General features: G+C 32.6%; 1 protein-coding gene across 5 annotated transcripts in view; it reads left to right on the forward strand.

The window, feature by feature from the left end:
• The first annotated feature begins 2,388 nt into the window (after window positions 1-2,388).
• Window positions 2,389-19,217, forward strand: part of LOC128994798 (potassium voltage-gated channel protein Shaker) — a 598,708-nt gene continuing 581,879 nt past the window's right edge. For all 5 annotated transcript variants that reach the window (XM_054419578.1, XM_054419579.1, XM_054419580.1 and 2 more), the window contains exon 1: window positions 2,389-2,588. In XM_054419578.1, coding sequence (XP_054275553.1) covers window positions 2,464-2,588 — 125 coding nt within the window. In that variant the 5' untranslated portion in view covers window positions 2,389-2,463. The remainder of the gene's footprint in view (window positions 2,589-19,217) is intronic.

The following is a 19,217-nucleotide window of genomic DNA, read 5'->3' on the forward strand; positions in this document are numbered from 1 at the left end:
AAAATCCCTCACTTGTGCACTCATGAACTTACTTAAACAATAATAATCACAATTTGGTTTAAATGTAACCTGTCGTCGCCTCCACCGGTAGTTGTCAATTTTCAGTTATATCCTAAAAAGGTCATAGCTGCGTCCATTGCAGCTGCAACTAGTTTCGGCTCATTTGTAGAGCCATCATCAGGTGGTAGGACGTTTACTTTCCTTATATGAAGAGCGTGAAATTCAGCACATAAATACAAAATACGGAAAAAAAACTCGTATCGAACGAACTGGACTCAAACTCCGTCGGAGCGTCGTCTGTTATAACTGATCAGTTACCATCAATGTTTTTCCATGTTCGTATCGTGTGTAAATGTGTATTTATTTATGTGTTAAATGTTATGCCTTTATGTAAAGGAAACTTCCTTGTACTGCCTGACGATTGCTCCACATAGGAGCCGAAACTAGTTGCAACTACAATTGAATTGATTGCTTAATAGCAGCTGTATACACCTTGTTATTATTATTTGGCAATACGGAGGCTAACATCTACCATGAAGTTATATTCTGTTTAGCAAACGTCAAATAATTGAGTCAACTCAGATGTAAGTCCCGACATCTTTTGTGTCTCCGGTTTTAACCACGCACTCATTAGATGCGTCTAATGAAAAGAGGGACCGCCAAGAGCACTTGGTTAATACATTGTTTCACTTGCTTTATTTCGACTGAGGGGTTTTCCTTGAATTCTGAAGATTTACTTCACTCTGTGCATAAAATTTGATGGCCTTTCCTCCATACCATTTGTGAATAAAACCTTTAATTAAACATGAACTTAGGTCTGTTCTCAATTGGTTTGATGAACAACTGTTTGCTATTTGTGCTTCTGTAAAAAATTCCTGTTGGAAATTTCAAACTTTAAACGTTTCTTTTACACGAATCATAACTTTGCACACAATTACGACGACGAGATTATGGTTAAGAAATTGAAGACGTGGTTACAAACAGTAATCATCATCTACAGTTGTAATACACCACAACAACCACGGTTACAAGGCGAATAAAGCGGTTGGAGCCATAGTCTAGCCATGTTCAACAAGTTCATTTACGCTTGTTATTTAAAAATCGGAATATGGCTGAGGTAGATACAGCGCGTGCTTTCTGCACTGAATAGTATTATTCAAATCCTACTAACATTTTGGTTTTAGCTGGCATCATGCCATAAAGAGTTTTGGAGCTAGCTTTAAACCTTAGGTCCATCCGTGCAGAGAGGTAAAAACAAGTCGATAAGGCAATACATTTTTCAATGTATATTATAATGCATATTATAATTTAAGACTTATTACTAAGTAGACCAGTTTAACACCTGCAAACTACATTATACATGCCATTCTCTGGGTGGTGATATTTACCGTCATTGTTTCTAGCACCGTAATTAATTATGACTTAATAAAGTACCATCGGAATATAAAATATTTCGTAGAATAAGGTAGGTACTTAGAAAGATATTATTGAAGCAGACATCTCTGGGTTAGTGAAAATAGTTGAAAACACTCAAAGTAAATACGATTAGCATATGATTAATGAATTTTGGTACGTGAATATGTAATAAAAGTATATTTGTAGAACAGCACAGCTTAGGAAAGCAGATTATGAATATTTTTACTTAAAATGAGGAAAAGTGCAAAACGAGATCGGTGAACTTTCTTCTATAGTGTCGTTTCTAACTATGACTAATTGTTTCTTTCACCAGCGAAAATAAGAAAAGGTAAACAACCTAAGTCAAGGATAGTCTTATTTTTTGCTTGAAAAAGGTCCTGTACGAGGATCATCTTGGCTATCTAATTATGTACACTTGAAAATACACCTTAGCTGCTCAGCCTCTACTAGTGCCATACCGTTGAGTTACTCAATGGCCATACCAAAACAGATTTGTCACCGTTTGTGGTAAAGTACAAAGCCGCACCAAACTTGCTCAGATGCGTAAGGAAGTATTCAGAGAGCTACATCCACCCCATTTCCAATTCCTCCTTGGTCCGAGAAGTGTACCTACTTGGTTCAACTTGGCTATCCAAGTACAAACCAACAATGGTTTTTGTAAGTACACTGGAAAATGTCACTTTAGCTAACCAGGCTAAACAAGCGCTACACCAAAACAAATGTTGCACTGTTTGTGACAACTCGCAAAGCCATCCAAGTAAGTGTTCGTTGAGCTACAGGGTGGCTGTGCAGGTGCACCGTGCAGTTCCTCCGTGGTCCAGAAGTGACGTCTCAATCGATACTCGCAGCACGCCGAGGTGCGTGCGTGTGTCGCAGTGGGGGTGGGGGTGGGAACGCCGCGGCGCTACAGGTGGTGGTGGGGGTGGACGTAGCGACGCTCCCCGTCCGCAGTGTTGTGCGGGCGAGTGTCCGGTGAGCGTCGAGCGTGTCGCTCTGTCGCTCTGTGTTTGTGTTGTGCGGTGTGACGAATGAACCTCCACCATTGCCATGTGGCAGAGCGGGGGTATGGGGGGCCACGCGCAGAACAACCCCTGGATGAAGCTGATGGGCATCGTACACAAGGAGAGGCGCCACCATGATACCGGAGGGCCCGCTGGAGGCGATAGAAATCAGTAAGTCCCCTCCCACCCCACCCCCCGGTCACACCCCCTGGGTACCCTGAGGCTTTGAAAGTACAATAACTTAGGAACTCGGGGTAAACCTAGGGAAAACCCCTAATTCGAGTCCTAAACACCCCCCCCCCTCAAAGTTACACCAGAAGGTCCGCTTGGGGTTATGTCAACTAGTAAACCCCCTCCACACACCTGTGGCCCCCTCCAAAACCCCCTTCGTGCCCTTGGGGGACGCACAAGAACAAAAGAGGAAGTTGTGGGTAATTTTAGAAACTGTTGAAGAACTACCTAGTTAGGAGGTTCTCATACCTTCCCTTCAGGTGCCACCCTGACACCCCTTCCAACAACAAGGGGGAAAGAGTTTGTTGAGAGGAACATATTTCACATATGGGAAAATATATTGAAAACACTACTTTCAAAAATAAGTTTAAAGATGAGGTATGTGCGCAACAAGTGTATGTGAGATAACGCATTTGTTTTATCAACACAAAAAGGTGCCACTTGACGATATCTAAAATTTGTTTACTCTATAAGATCTAGTATGTTTGTCTGAAAAAAAAAACGACATGAATAAAGGTCAAGAAGTGGGAAGGTATAAATAGGCCTCAATACACAAATGAGTATATAATGTCCAATTCACAAGATTATACTATTAGATAAGCTTAATAAATTTAAAACGATACATTGCTCACCGAAAGATACGAAATGGAGACTATCCTGTAATCGGTATCAAATGTATACAAATTCTTTACAAAAATGAGTTTATAAACAAGAAAGATTATTTTAGTAACGAATATTTTGAAAAGTTAAGCTCCAAAGGAAGCTCCACGAACCTTGTCAAGCCGTCCAAAATTAATGAATCCAACTGCGGTGATCCTAACAAGTGAAAGCTTTTAGCAATTGTACTTCTTTACAACAGAAAATAATTGTTCTCAACCTACCTAAGGAAAGTAAGCCCTAAAAATTTTTATACCTGGAAAGATTAATTTTGATTAGAAACTAATCTTTTAAAAGACTCTTTAAATCAATTCGAGTCAGGTAGCACAATATATCTATTATGATTGAGCCTAAATTTCACCCAAGAGTCATGGCATTACTGGTTTCTTATTCAATTCTGTTGTAACCATCGATGTATAAAACTAACAGTTTTAAGTGTTAGTTTTATATGTCGATGGTTGTAACTCACTCTTAAAAATATAGATTTTTTTCTTAAATAAGATTAAAAAAACTAAAATCAAATAATATGTACAACAAATAATTCTATTATTAGTATTTCATTATTCTTAATGGGAGGTTTCTAATTTGTTTTAAACTTTGCAAAACGTTAGTAGGTTAATTAGAAAGTGATATACCTACTTAAAAATTTATTATTTACTAAATAACAGCACTAGAGATTTGGTAGCATGTCATACTCAATCATTGTTAAAGATCAACCACATCATACTCGCATTGTTTATGATAAATATTGTTTTTAGTAAATATTTGATTTTTATTTGAACAATCCATTTTGCAAGCAGCCTAGACCAAACAAACCATTTAAATTTCTATCAGAACTCAAAGTAGTTTGGTAATAAAATGATTTAATTGCCTGGTCAAAGGCCAAGTTTAATGGCTGTTGAATGAACATTACTCAGTCAGCCTGTTCACTATATAAAAGTTTACTTTTTGATTACAGCCTGTTGATTACTGAAACTATTTCATGTTTAAAATGAGTAAGAACTAAAATTAAAATTCGATGTTGTAATTTAATACATGTTTTTTGAGAACTACTATAATTTTAAGGAAAGTAAATACAAGAAACGTCTTATAACGCTGTCTTAAAACATATATTTACGTTTATACTATTACTCACAAGACGGTAAATATACAAAAAAGATGGCGATCGATTGTCATTTTGTCGATGTCATTTGCCTATTGGGTCTGATGATGATTGGAGCGCCCAATCGAAATTGATCACCAATTACAATTTTTTTTTTATATTTACCGTCTTGTGAGCAAAAGTATAAGCATAAATATATGTTTTAATTGTTAAAAGACGTTCCTTTTATTTACTTTTCCGTACAATGCTGATCAAGTAGTTATTTATAATTTTATACCCCACCCCTAAAGGTATAAACATTGAGGACTAAACAACCTTTATAAGGTATCATTATAACTTTGAGGACTGACTGCATTATGTTGCAATAATAACAAATTTAAATAATATAATTCATATTTCATTTCACAAGGAAATGGCAATATTTTTGCACTGCACTTTTCTAAGTAATGCTAATAGTTAATATTTAATAATATTGGATACTATATTTTGTTGTATTGTATAAAGTAGTTTATTTTTTTAAAGTTTACGTTTATATTTTACGCTTTAATAATGATTCCGTCTATCTTTGTTGTAACAATGATCAAATTAATTATTCAGTACACCGCGTTTAGACAATTGTTTGATTATTAATGACTGAGCAATTACAATTTGTTGGGCTACAAAAGGATATTTTGTTTCAGCCTGAAATGTAATTATCTTAATATTTTAATATACTATAAAAATACAAAAAAAAAAAAAAATAGAATACCAAGTTTCTAATGGACTAATCTATATATTAATAGACAAGGATGTTTCTTTAAAACCTTTTTTCTCAGCTCGTGTGCATCACAGGGAAAATCTACGCATACTTTTAGAAATATATTTTCCTGTATATGTGCAGAATCCCTTTATAAATTACAATGGGCTCAAAAAGAAGCAAAACAATGAATTTAAAATTTAAAGATAATTATCATGGGCCTTATAGGCTACTATGATGGTGACGAAATAACAATGAAATATGAACAGAAAATCAAAACAAATGGAAGAAAAATTCCAAACGCATGTTTATTTATTTATTTATTAAATAAATAAATAAATAAATAAACATGTGTTTGGAAGTTTTGTGTTTGGAAGAAAAATTCCAAACACATGTTTTATTTACAGTGTGTGGTGAATTTAGAGAATCCTATAAATCCCTTTTTTTTATCGATTTTTCGTCCACTGGACGACCTCTAGTATATTTAAATAGACGTATTCATAAACGGTGTAAAAAAACTTCTTTATTTCAATTATCCAGACAATCATTTAGTTAGTTGGTTCAATTTGTTTTTGATAGGTTCAGAAATGTTTCTCTTTTCCATTATGTTTCATACAATTATATATACATATACACATAGGTCCCACACATATTTAAATTTAGTACACTTTATTTACGTACACGAAGAACTAAAACAAATCTTATGACGTATTACTGTTTTCTGTGGTTTGGGCCACTGAAGTGGCCTAATACTGTAGTGATAATAACTGTAGTAGACTTTCATCTGTTATTAATTAAGAATTTTTGTTTGATTTACTCAGTTCCTTTTATTATAGTATGCTGACATGTTATGGAAAACCCATCAGACTATGTTTACAAATAAAATAGTAAGATTTCACCTTTAAATAAAAGTAATTTTTAACCAAACAACGTATTTCCAGTCCTACCAGAAGATTGTAATTATTGCAATAAAGTTTTTAATATTTACAACACTCATAGGGAGTTCTTGAATAGGCTTGATAATTAATAGTAGATAACTAACACCACCGAAACATTTTTTAACCTATTTTTTGCCTACCAATTATCATTTTTTACTGAACATAATTTGTAACGTTAGTATTAAGTTAGCTGGTGGAGACCTTTTAGATCAATCCTTTGTCAACTCTGTATATCAACTTTCTAAGCCTAATTTGCAATTATGACAATACAAAGCAAATGGATAATTTATCACATTGGATTCGTAGACAACACTACCTCATTGTTCTGTCTGGCACACTTCCACGCCGGTGTGGCTAGAACGCTTAGACAGTGGATTGCAAATTTATTATACTGTGTAAGCAAAAACATCTTAGAAATCAAAATATTTAGGAACCGATATGTAGAGTCCTAAAAAAAGGTTTTAAAACTCGTCAACACCCATAGCCTACTGTAAATTTTGATAGATCCAACAGTGTTCACAAATATTATGATATTTTATTTAGTTGATCGGGTTTGGACGAACACAACAAGATGACATGATAAGGACAGTATTTTTGTTTTGGAATACACATATATATATATATATATATATATATATATATATATATATATCACTAATGCTGTTTTTATTAGGCCTTAATGAAACATGTTAGTCTAATGAAATAACGTGCAAATATGTAACACGTATGGATTCATATATTATTGATGAATTAGATACGTATACTACTAACGAGAAAGAAAACCTGATAATATATTATCAATTAAGAACCAACCAATGTTAAAACGAAAAATTGGAGTAACTAAAAAATATTTTTGTAGTAATATAGTTTGGAATACATCTTTTATAACAGAATTTCTCCCTATTTCAAGAGTAGAACCTTTTAAAATTTTAATGAGGTGGGAGGCGTATACAAAAACAAGGTTAAAAAGAAAGTTAAAAGACTCGCGGAACCAAAACGTATTTAAATCCCCTTGTTAGTAGCTATTTCAGTTGGCGATGACATTTTTGTCGCAGCACCAAGTTAAATATACCCAAGACACAAACTTTATGTTGGTGAGAACTCAAACGACTCTATTTTTGTTTTTAAGGTTATTGGCTTAAACATTTTACCTGATTTGCATGCTGGCTTACTCAAAAAGATTTATTTATCTTTTGACTTACAAATAAGCAATTTAATATATAATTTTTTTTGGTTTTAATGAATTTTAACCTTTATTTTCACTCCCAGTATCCTGTATATTAGTATGCAAGCATTTTTCTTGAAAATGTTTTTTCCCAGTTCGTGTGCATCGCAGTGAAAATCTTCGCACACTGTTAGGAAAATATTTGCCTGTAGTTGTGCAGAATCTTTTTATATGTAAATCAAAATGGGGTCAAACATAAGCATAACGATCTTAATTTAAAGTTTTAAGAAATTAACACGTGCCTTATGGGTTGGAAATGCTCGTGAGGAAATATAAACAGAAAATCAAAAGAAATGGAAGAAAATCCAACAACATGTTTTATTTACAGCGTGGGGTGAAAATAGAGAAGTCTGTACATTATATATTTTTGGTCGAGTTTTCGACCTCTAGACGACGTACATGATTAAAATTATAATGGATATGCACATATATTTATTAAATGTTACTAATAAATGCATACTTTGGCGTGTGTTCACCGTAAGAAACCGCAGTGAATACTGTCTATAAAAATGCAAATTACTGGTGTGAGAAGCACGCTGTTATTTACTCGAGTCGTAACATTTAGGAAATTATGGCAAATCTTACTTTATGACCAATCATAAGTATGACGTATGAGTTTCTAGCACGGAGGTAATTTTGTAGGTAATTCGACCTCAGTATGTTTGTGCCGTCGTGAGCACAGTTTTTATACAATAATAGCCATGTGAATAATAGCGTAATTTAAATATGGAGTGGTGAAAGTTCTCTAAGTGTAAATTATTTTTTATTGCTTGAAAATCATACTCTGTAAAATCTGATAAAGTCAACTCGAAATGCAAAATGAAGGAAACGTACAGCTTTGAAAATATGCCGAAAGTTAATAATATTTCAGTGGTAGCAGTTGAATTGATATTGTAGCTGAACAATACACTATATTTACTTATGTAAATTGCTTAACTAAAATAATGTGCCGATTGAAAAAGTTTGTCGATTTGTCGTGTCTTAATTAATCAGGATTTCTATTTGATGAATGCATGTAGAAAGTTTACAAAACCGTGTTGGGTCGTGCATGTTATTTTGTGAATACATAGAGATAAGACTAAAAGATTTTCAATGAGAAAAAAAAATCACAACAGAGGTTTTCCGTAATATGATTGATGTGTTTTCATGGTGGAATTCAAAAATCCAATCAATTTAAATGTATAAATATATTTTTCATCTATAATTCTTTTTCAAAAATCATTGGCATACTTTTTAAATTACTGTTAAACTAAGTAATGGTTAAAGCTGAGTCATATCAATGAAGAGATTAATTTGGGTTAACTGGTTTCATTTACGATATCGACTAGCCACGATTATGTGGTTTATAACACTTTTAACTTTTTTGTTCATTTAGGTTGGGAAAACACTCTTACATGTCCCACTGCTAAGACCATGAGATGTTTGAAGTTTTGATCAAAGAGGAAATACTTAAACAGAAAACCAATGCGTGATGTGTTGGATGTGACATTTGATCCCTCTTAGACAATCAAGCTGTCTCTTTCATTGAGGATCAACGTTACACGTTAAACTTCTGTTATTTTTCAGGGAGTTTCTATTAACGTGTTGTTAGTATAAATTCCCTGAAATATAACGACTTGCTTTGTTGTGTTCATAATTATTAATTTTAATGTTGCAATCGATGTAATGAATAAGGTGATATATGTAGGTTACATTCCTAGTCGTAAATCCATTACCTAGATCAGACAACGAATTCTGACCTTATTTGCTTTGTTAACCAAAACCATAATCATAGACTAACAAACTTAGATTTAGACCAACGTTGACTTCCCATCCCATTGTAAATTTTGAATCTAGTTTTTCGTGTCTAGTCCATGTCCGGAGTCATTGATCGCTAGTGTCGAAGAAATTTAGTTTCAATTATTTTAGGGTTCGTTTCCCCGATTTGTGCTTTACTGTTTTGTTGTATAACTAGGGGACGAGTTAATGTTTATGGTCAGCTAGTTTTATTTGGTTAAACGAGGTTTTAAATAACTGAAATTACAAGAAACTGTAAAAATAAAAAAACACGACCCCAAAAGTGCACCGGACGAAACTAACAATAACATTTTCTTCAGCTGATCCATAAGGGTGAGATATCTAGGCTACTAAGGAGTTTTATTTATGGTTATATTTTCGTTACAATAACAAATTTATGAACTTAGCTGCTTGTTTTCCACATGTTAGCTAAAGCTATAGCCTTTGACAATACTCGATCAAAGTAGATTTAGAATAACATAGCCCATTGTTATTCTAAATAGCTAGGGTGGGAAATTGAGCTATCGATAGAATGCCTTGTGTCAATAACTGATCTATGTTGAACATGCGAACTTATTAACCAAGCCAACTTAAGGGGTAACCTATTTTCAATTATCGTATTTTACATCACACGATCAGCAGTGCATTGTGTAAGAGGCTCGTTCAACTATGTCCTATTGGAAATAAATTCGGCTACAGCTGGTCAATAGGTGGGAATGTCTACTTCATTAAACAAGAGCCAACATATGTCATGGAAATCAGAGATAACTGAATATTGATTACGAGAGACATTTAACATGTTTATAATAGTTTACATCACAATTTCACGTGGCCAACCAAACAAAACAAGAGATGCCGGCCAAATGCACAAACCGCCCAATTAACACCCTAATGACTTTGTGATGGTGGAGGGGTGATCAGATGATTACAGTTTACCATTCTCTTACAACTGCCGGGCTTTTTTGACAGGTAAATGATTTGTTTGATATAATTTGTCATAATTCAACCGTGCCATCATTGGCGGGGAGTTAAACTGTTTTTCATAAATTGTGAAGATGCAAATTTTCACACCTGATCATTGTGACATTATTTTATGAAGTGAACTAGAAATTTTGACAATTTGAAATTTTCACTTTGGCAGGTGATTGTGAATAATTCGTAAAAATCCTGACCTAGCTAACCTAAATGTTTAGTTTCGGAACAATCGTTGTAAGACAATTTATCGTTGCAGTATAGTCGGGATAACCTGCAGAGTATGCGGCGAGGCGTCTAAACTTGTTTTGTATTGTTTGGCAAACCCTTGAAACGTTGGCATCATCCAATATACAGGCAGTTAGTGAGAAACTTTAGTTTATATGAGACTTGCATTGATTAAAAATTAAAGACTAACATATTCCTTCAATTTTTATCAATTTTGTTTTTAAAAACCACTAATCGAATTCCCTCCAAAAAGGCAATTCCGAAACGGTTTAAGTAGGAACGGTTTAATTAGAAATAATAATAATTAGTATCATCACAAAACACCAAAGTGAAGATTGCCTGGACAGTTAGCCTAAGGAATCAACGTAATGTACTGTATGTCAAATTGTTTGCATCCTTGATACAAGAAAATAACCAACTTTTCCTTAGAGTTAAACCATCTGTTTCCGATACTGCCTGGGGGTGACGTCACCTTTCTGATCGTAGACTGCATTTGAAACAGATCATCATGGATCAGCTGTCCTTGATTGAAGAGGTTTCAACATATGATATTGGACAAAGAAACAGCTGATCAGTCAGTACCAACGATATACAAATCGCACATTCCAAACCCACCATGGCATAATCAGTTTAAAGTACGGACATAAATATCGTCGATATCTAAAAAAATGATTGAGGAATTCATAATATTTTAGGGTTAAGTGATCCCCACCCTAACAATTTGAACCCAAAAGCCATCACTGTTTAAGGAGGAATATTTACTTTGAATTATACACCAGGCCCATGACCAGATGATTAGGTACACTACACACGGCATACTTGGATATTTTGATGGATTTTGGGCTCAAAAACTAGTAACAAAGTATATGACTCGCATAAAATGATACATTTACCTTAAGCTTCATGAAAGTTGTGAAAAAAATGAATCTAATGCACGTATTAGTTCTGGCATTTCGTGGTGCTAGCTAAGTGAATCACATTAAAAAAGAATTAGATAGTGACTTGTTTTGCTAGGATTAATGGAAATGATGTCCCTGTCCAACTAATTTGTAGGACCTTTTCCCTTAATTCATGACCACTATTTCTTAGAGAAATATATTATCAGTAGTAGAAGTGTTAGTGAATTAAATTTTGGTTAAGTTAGGTTAGTAGAGAGTTTAGTATAGAGTTAGAAAAACCTAACCTAACTACATTCCACTAGTGGTAGTAAAGGTCTAATTTGTTTTTCGTTGTCAGGATTGTACTTATTCAACTCGTCAACAAACATACATACATCTTCTGATGCATTTTGTTTGAAATGAAAACGTTACTTTAGGACCATTGATACATTTGTCGGACAGGCAAAAAGCAATAAACAGATCGTATGTCCGGTATATGTTCACGAGGTATAAATTGAATTTGGTCAAACGCTGGCGGGCTTACAGATCAATAGATGCATCAAAGGTGCGCGTATGTTTGGTATGATTATTGATCAACAAACACACGTTTGCTCTTTTCGTTGAATGGTTGTAGTACACTATCGCTGATGATTCTATCAAATATTGAAATACCCCCGTCGCAGCCTACCTGCAGACTAAGAGTTCCCATTTGCCTGATTGGATTTTTCATTATTTCAATTATTTGACATGTTGTTTATAATATAACACAATAAAACAACATCACATAGGACCACCCTTATATGCACGTAAGCTCACTTGAGACCTCTAGAAAATATTTTGAACAAGTTTGATTAAAATTCTCTATTCTATGAAGAACAGTTTCTTTGAAAAGTCGCAGCGGATATTTTCGTTGGCTGACAGTTGGCGTCCCCAAGTTAAATTTATACTTGCCGAGACCAAATCGACTTTATGGCAGAGTTTAAGCCGAGTGTTAAAAGTGACATTAAAGATTGTTAACTCAAAGGAGAAGGTCCATTAATTCCATTATTTCACTACGTAGTGAAATGACTCTTTGTTAAACTTTTTGTGCTTCTACTTTTGTCGTCAGTAAACTTACTGTAGATCTTCACATTTATAGATCGCTAGTATGTATTATTTTATGAAATTACTTGGAATTGAAGTTTTGCAATCTATATGACTAGTTAACTAATAAGGTTGTAGCTTAAACACACTAAAGGTGATGAAGACATAAACCTATAAAAGACCTAAACAAACATAAAAAATGGATATTATGATCCAAAACCTAAACTAGTAGTTCCATTTACATTTATGATACTACTTGAAATTTTTTTAAATATAATTTCCGATAAAGTTATAACATATGAACAAATCTTGCAATGTATGAAATGCGTATTTTTTGGGGAAACAGACAATTGTAACTTGATGGTAGATTTTTAATTACCAACCGGACAGATGCAAACAAAACCCGTTTTGTCAATATTCAGCGCAAAACAAAACATTGTGGCGCTGGATTTGACAGTGTATTGTAGTCCAATAACTGGCTTTTGAATAATTATGAACATTGTGCTCGAACGCCGGTTGATTTGCGAACGTTTGCCGTTGATATTTTGCCTACGTAGTCGAGAATTTTTCTATTTTAGGAGTTGTAAATACACATTTTCACATACAATATTGTGTTTTAAAGTAGCTCAATGAATCAGGAATCACGATGTGTTCCTTTGAAATCAGCTGTTATCAAAAATAGCTACTTTATATACGGAGTGACGAAGAAATGTTTTCCTTATCTAGGATAGGCTAGTGCTAGTATTTTATTTTGGACTTAATATACAAGTTTTATTTAATTTATGAATCATTAAAATTTGTTTACCAATATACGCTGCATATTTACATTCATAAATTTCAGTGTGCCTGCAGAGGGTCTTCAACGGTCATAACGAATTCAAATAAAACAGTATACTACGATACCAACCCGGTAATAAAGTACCCGATAAAAATTACCGGGCGAGTAACGCACGATACTTTACATCATACTACACAGAGAAATTTGTACATTTTAAACGCATAGTACAATTTATTTAGGACATAACATAAATTATAATATTTTTTTATTTCAGAAAATTAAATAGGCTAGGCCGTTGCAAATTAGGTGTTTATTTCATCAGCTAGGGAACAATAAGTGCACGGTAAAAGTACATTACGTTACTTTTCGTGTGTGGGCACGGCAAAGTGCAGCTTTCCAGCCTATCAATACGTATGGAAAAGTACCTGTTTCTGTGTAGTTTGATGCAAAATAAATATTGAAAATCCATAACTTAATGGACATTGATAACTAACTGTTCAATAAGGGATTTACTGAAGAGAAAAAAAATATGTTTTGGCTGTATATTCATTTAACTATCATATTCACCAAAATAGGAAATATAAATCGTATAAGGTATAAAAATAATAAATCCATGTACAGTTTTAAAAATGTTAAGAAGATAAAATCTTCTACTAATCATAGAAATAATGGTATGTATATGTTTATTAATTTTCTGGAACATTTAACTGAAAGCTAAACCTATGAAACCATTTTATTGTTGCATATTTTTAAATTTTAATTCGTAATTCGTGTTTTCATCCAAAACCGAATGAGTAGCACCAGCTTTGCTTTTAGGAGATCTTAAAACACTTCAGACGTCTAGAGACGATTTGATTGGCTCGGTGATGTTGCGACTCGCTGAACACATCAAACCCATTGATTTTGACTTTACCACCTTTGATGTGCTTTGTTGTGTCAGATATTTTACAGCAAGTTAAGTGTGATCGCATCAATGGTTATTCGCCATTTTTTATGTTTTCAATTCTCTTTTTCTTTCTCTATCTGTGAGTATCTTGGCCAAATTTACTATCTTTTAATACTGGTTCAATATAGATAAAGTTTTCAATATCTACTTTTTATTGAGCCTTAAGGATCAGTTAATAAAATTGAGTGTGGAATAATCGTTATGTATTCTACTATATTAAAAAATCCACATAATGTAAGACTGTAATAACCCATTCCCCAAGAGAAAATTAGTGCAGAAAATATATTGTGTTGACGCCGATGTAATCAAAGGGTGGGTGGAAAAGTAAATACTAAACTGTGCCACTGCATTATTTTTGTATACTTACCAATATTTTATCGTTAGAAAATGTGGATAAACAAGTAAAACTTCCTTAAAAGCTGATTCATGACCTTATTTAAATACATGGTAAATTCTAATGTTTTTTACGCGTACAAATATATTGGTTGTTAGGAATCTTGAAACGATAAATGTAGTCCTAAACTTAGGTCCTACCATGAAGACAACACTAGCTACCAGAGCAATTTGATATACGTAGGAAAGAAGCAAAATAAAAACAACAGCTTTTACCTCTTACGATATTTAATTTGCGACAAACCCTCTGGGTCCGGAACTTCCAGCTTTGTTATACCACTTTGTTAGGTTGCAATTCCAAAATATTTAATACAGAATATATTCTTACACAAACCTTTCACTGCAGCTTTTCGTCATTTACAAATAATTATTTGCAAGCGTTTAAATTTACAATATACAACAATACAATATACTGGTATAAAGATTATTCACATCTTGTACCCTTTACCTCTTGAAGTGAGTAAATATTCGTTTCCGTGTTAAAATTAAACATACTCTACATTTATACAACAAATTTAAAATAAAATAAGTAAAACATATTTTACTTCAAGGCACTTAAGGATACACATTTAGAATATTTACACATTATGGTTACATCTATTTATTTATTCAACAATTTACAACAGCTACAGGTGTATGAAGGGAAACTTACATCATAATTAACCATATCTCACATACCTCTATATTACAATTCAATGATATACCGGTAACTTAAATGTAAATTAGTTCAGACTAAAATCATTCATTTTTACTCTCACAATAGTTAGCAATTTAATAACTGCAAGTATTTTGATGATGTAAAATATTAGACAAATACAATTTGACAAAATTAAAAGTAGTATCTAAAAAAAATTAAATAATATAATATTAATAGAATGATAAATGTTTTTGTATAGACAAAAAAAACATTGTAAACCTTAAGAGTCCTATTTTAGAGGACATTTGATAGATTCTTGTGATGACCAACAATAAAATTGAATAAACAATTGATGTATCCAATAAATATGTAAATGCCTAAAAGTAATACAATTGTTGTTCAAAGTTTTTACTATCTTTTGTCTCATAAAATACAAAAAGCTGCAACAACAGAAAGGTTTATACAGCTACTTTTGAATACAACTGCAGTCGCTTGTAAATATTTAACACAAGACAAACACACACTGAGCTTGCACAGAGCGTTTTATTGTTCTTCCATGTCCAAATTAAATACAAAGTGTTTACAAATAGCTGGATACGACGGATATTGAAAAATGTACCTTACGGCGACGTAGTAATTCTTATAAATATTGTGTATTAAAATACGTAGTAATATGTGATAATCGTAAGGCTTAATTGTAAAAATACTGTTTCAAACTGTAAATTCGTTCTAGAAAAACGTAGGCTATACAAATATAATAGTGAGGTTATGTTCACAAAAGATTACTTTAAATTTATAGGGTGGTACGTGAAAAATTATTTAGGTGGCTAAATGGTTACAGTGTTCAGCTGGTAATTAAAAGGTCGCCAGTTCGATCCTGAGAAAAGTATGTAGCTTTTTGATGGTTCGAAACTAGACCCAGCTGTCCTTGTTCATCGGGCTTTTAATAAATGGTACTGGTTAATGAAACAGCTGATCTTAGTATGTAAAAGGCATCCAACACAAGGCATCTCAATCTCTTACACACTAATCCTTTACTCACATATTTGGGTTAAAATATGCACCTAGGTGGCGTCCCAATCTCAATTGATAATAACGATTGTAAAATACTTCCGCGTTTCCTAAGGTATTTTTTTTCAATGAGTGGTGATTTTTGCTGAACGGTCCTAACATGCACGGTGCATCTGCGGTGCACAGAGTGAAAAAAATACACAAAACATTTAGAGAAATACAGACTACACTAGCACACACAAGCGTAATGGACATGAAACGCTCTTTAAAACAGGGTTCAGATGTTGTAATATTATTGTAAGTCCACTTGCATTATTCAAAACCAATGGTTAGACTTACACCATAGAGGCATGTTAATACCACCACCACAGCAAACCTGCAGACTAAGCGAATTTCCATTTACCTGATTGGATTTTCAATTTAATCTATTTAAATAACATTAGGTTTAACAAGTACCTATGTTTGCTGCTACAGGGAGGGTAAAAAAGTGTGATTTTGGTAAAATATGAAAAACTATGAATAAATATGAATAACTATAAATAAAATATGAATAAGTATAAAATAAATAAATTTTCCAGGTTTGATTAAAATATATCCATAAAAAGCAAACTACAACAATTTACTTATTCTTCATAAGAATAACATGAGAATTTTCAATTAAATGGTCTTATCTGGATTCAAAATTTATAAAATATTGTAAATTGGTGAGATAAAGGGGAAGTTGTTATTTGTTGCTACGAAATGAGAAAGTAATTTTATCACGGAGTTTACAAAAGTTGTGTATCGGAAGTTTGACTTAAACAGTTAACTTGGAACTTAAAACACTTTACAATATCGAAATATTCTTACCTCTGGCTTTTTATTAGAAAACATTAAACATAAGAATAATGCAGCTATTATTTGAATAATTTAATAACAGTAATTAGTAAAATAATGTATGTCATTAATACAAATGATTGAATTAAAAATCGGACCGAAGTAAAAATGAAAATGACGTTGGAAAAAAAATCATTAGTAATAAAAGAACACTTCAGCATCATTTAGATAGTAGAAAGGCCACAGTTCTCATGAAAATAGTAAAAGGTCTCATAAAATATGAAAACCTCCTACTGATTCATAATGATAATAAAAAAATAACAAACACACCTATAACATGCTAGACTATGAACTAAATTAGGTTAGTCTACTTGGGAATTATTTTTCCTGCAAATACACTATTTGTATTATAATATATAACATCATTCAGGAATAAAGAGATTTTGATTTGATTTGATTTTGATAAATATGCATGCGGCTACAAGGAAGTGCCTCAGTATATTTTCTGTTTTTCAAAAGATACATGATAGAATCATAATATTTTGAATTAAAACATCGTAATTGCTAACGGAGGAGTAATTATTATTGACACTATTTTATTGTGTATAAAGAATACGTTTAGTTAACCTTTTTATTATTCAGAATATTTGAAATTCATAAAGCGTTTTGTGATATGATTATTTTCATCAAGAACGCGTAGGACTTTCTCATTATGTCATTTAAATTTATCTACCAGAGAATCGAGATTGAGAAATATATCCAGGTTTTAGGCAGAATAGGTTTATATTGAGCCTTTTTTATCGATTTTGCAGAAAGTTCGGAAGGACATAGTATAGAACTGTTTTCAAAACGTAACCAAAACCATGCAAATTAAAATAAAAAGTAACACTTTTTTAAAATTATAAATAAGGTAAATACTTTTTTGCATCCAGTGTATTTTCTTATTCATGTAAAAAGACTCAATGGTTTCTACAAAATAAAAACAGCTACGAAAGACAAAATATGTAAGAAAAGTAAAATATCTTTTTGTTTATTAAAAAAAAACTGACTTAATTTTAGTTATGTACTCAAACTAATAATTGTATAGATCTGCAGAATATGATAACTAGGAGTGCGTATTAGAAAAATAACGGTGGAAGAGTAGCGCTATGTCAAAATCACAAAGGCGTTTTTATTAACATCCTAAAATGAATAAGTCTCTTTAACTCGCCCTAAACCTTACTTTCACAGAGGAAAACTCCACACCCCAATCCTTTTCCCACAATCTTCACTTTCAACTAACGTCGAATTTTGAAAATACGAGCCTACATTTTAGAAGTCAACATTTTGTTATGGTAAGAATGTAATCGTATATTTTAACCTCTATTATTAGTAGCCAGTGATCGACCAAAGTGAGAAACAACTATTAGTACAAACATACAATAAATAAACACCACTTCATCTGTGGTACAAATTTAATCCAAATAAATAAATTAAGTAAATAAATATATAACAAATAAAAAATAAGTAAATTTTTGTTTCGGAAAGTAGTTGTTACCAAAGTGTACTTGATAGGGATTAAGTGTTGGACCTATGCAATTTTTGTTTTAATTCCACCCAATAGTCAAAATCACAACATTTTCTCGGTATAGACCTAGTAAGTGTAAGCTGACATTTATTTTATGTATTCTCAGACCAGAGAAATCAGATCTTTGAGAGCTGAATTTTTGAGCCTTTGAATCCCGAAAGTAAATTTTCGTTACACCTTTTTTACATTAAAAATTTTGTTTGATGAAATTTGAAATTTTGCTTTTTTGCCAAAAAGACATATTTAGAGATTTTTTTAGAAATAATTTGGCTTAACATATGAGAGAATTGTTCTGAAAACAGCACTAACATTAACAGCAACTAGTATAACAGAATTAACGATGATCTACTATGATTACTATGGATTATGGATTACTTATAACTGTGTTAGAATTATTTATACAAAAAGCTATTTAACATTGTTTAATGGGAAAATGTTTAATTACTGATAATGAAAAAAAGGGTTTAAAAAGAATGGTCGTAATATAGCATAAAGCCGCGGTGGTTGTTTGAAATACACTCGTGGCTAAGAATAACATAACATGTAAAGAGAAACTCTTTTGTGAAGGGTAGTTAACATGCTGGGTGTGAGTATGGACGTGCATTTTGTAAATTAGCAAACGCTGGAAACGTAAATACTGTATTTGGTATTTTACGTTTTATTTTGAGTAAAGATAATTGCCAAGAACAATTTAAAGGTTCAATATGAGTTATTCTAGAAGGGAGATCACAAAAATAGAGAGCGTTCTCCCTTAATCCATATATAAATCCCAAAGTACCCATGCACTTTTGAGAAAACTAAAAGTCACACCCTCATAAACCATATA

This window comes from Macrosteles quadrilineatus, unplaced genomic scaffold (genome assembly GCF_028750875.1).
Source record: "Macrosteles quadrilineatus isolate MER2022 unplaced genomic scaffold, UCM_ALF_1.0 Scaffold_5__1_contigs__length_97177068, whole genome shotgun sequence".
NCBI classification, from domain to species: Eukaryota; Metazoa; Arthropoda; class Insecta; order Hemiptera; family Cicadellidae; genus Macrosteles; species Macrosteles quadrilineatus.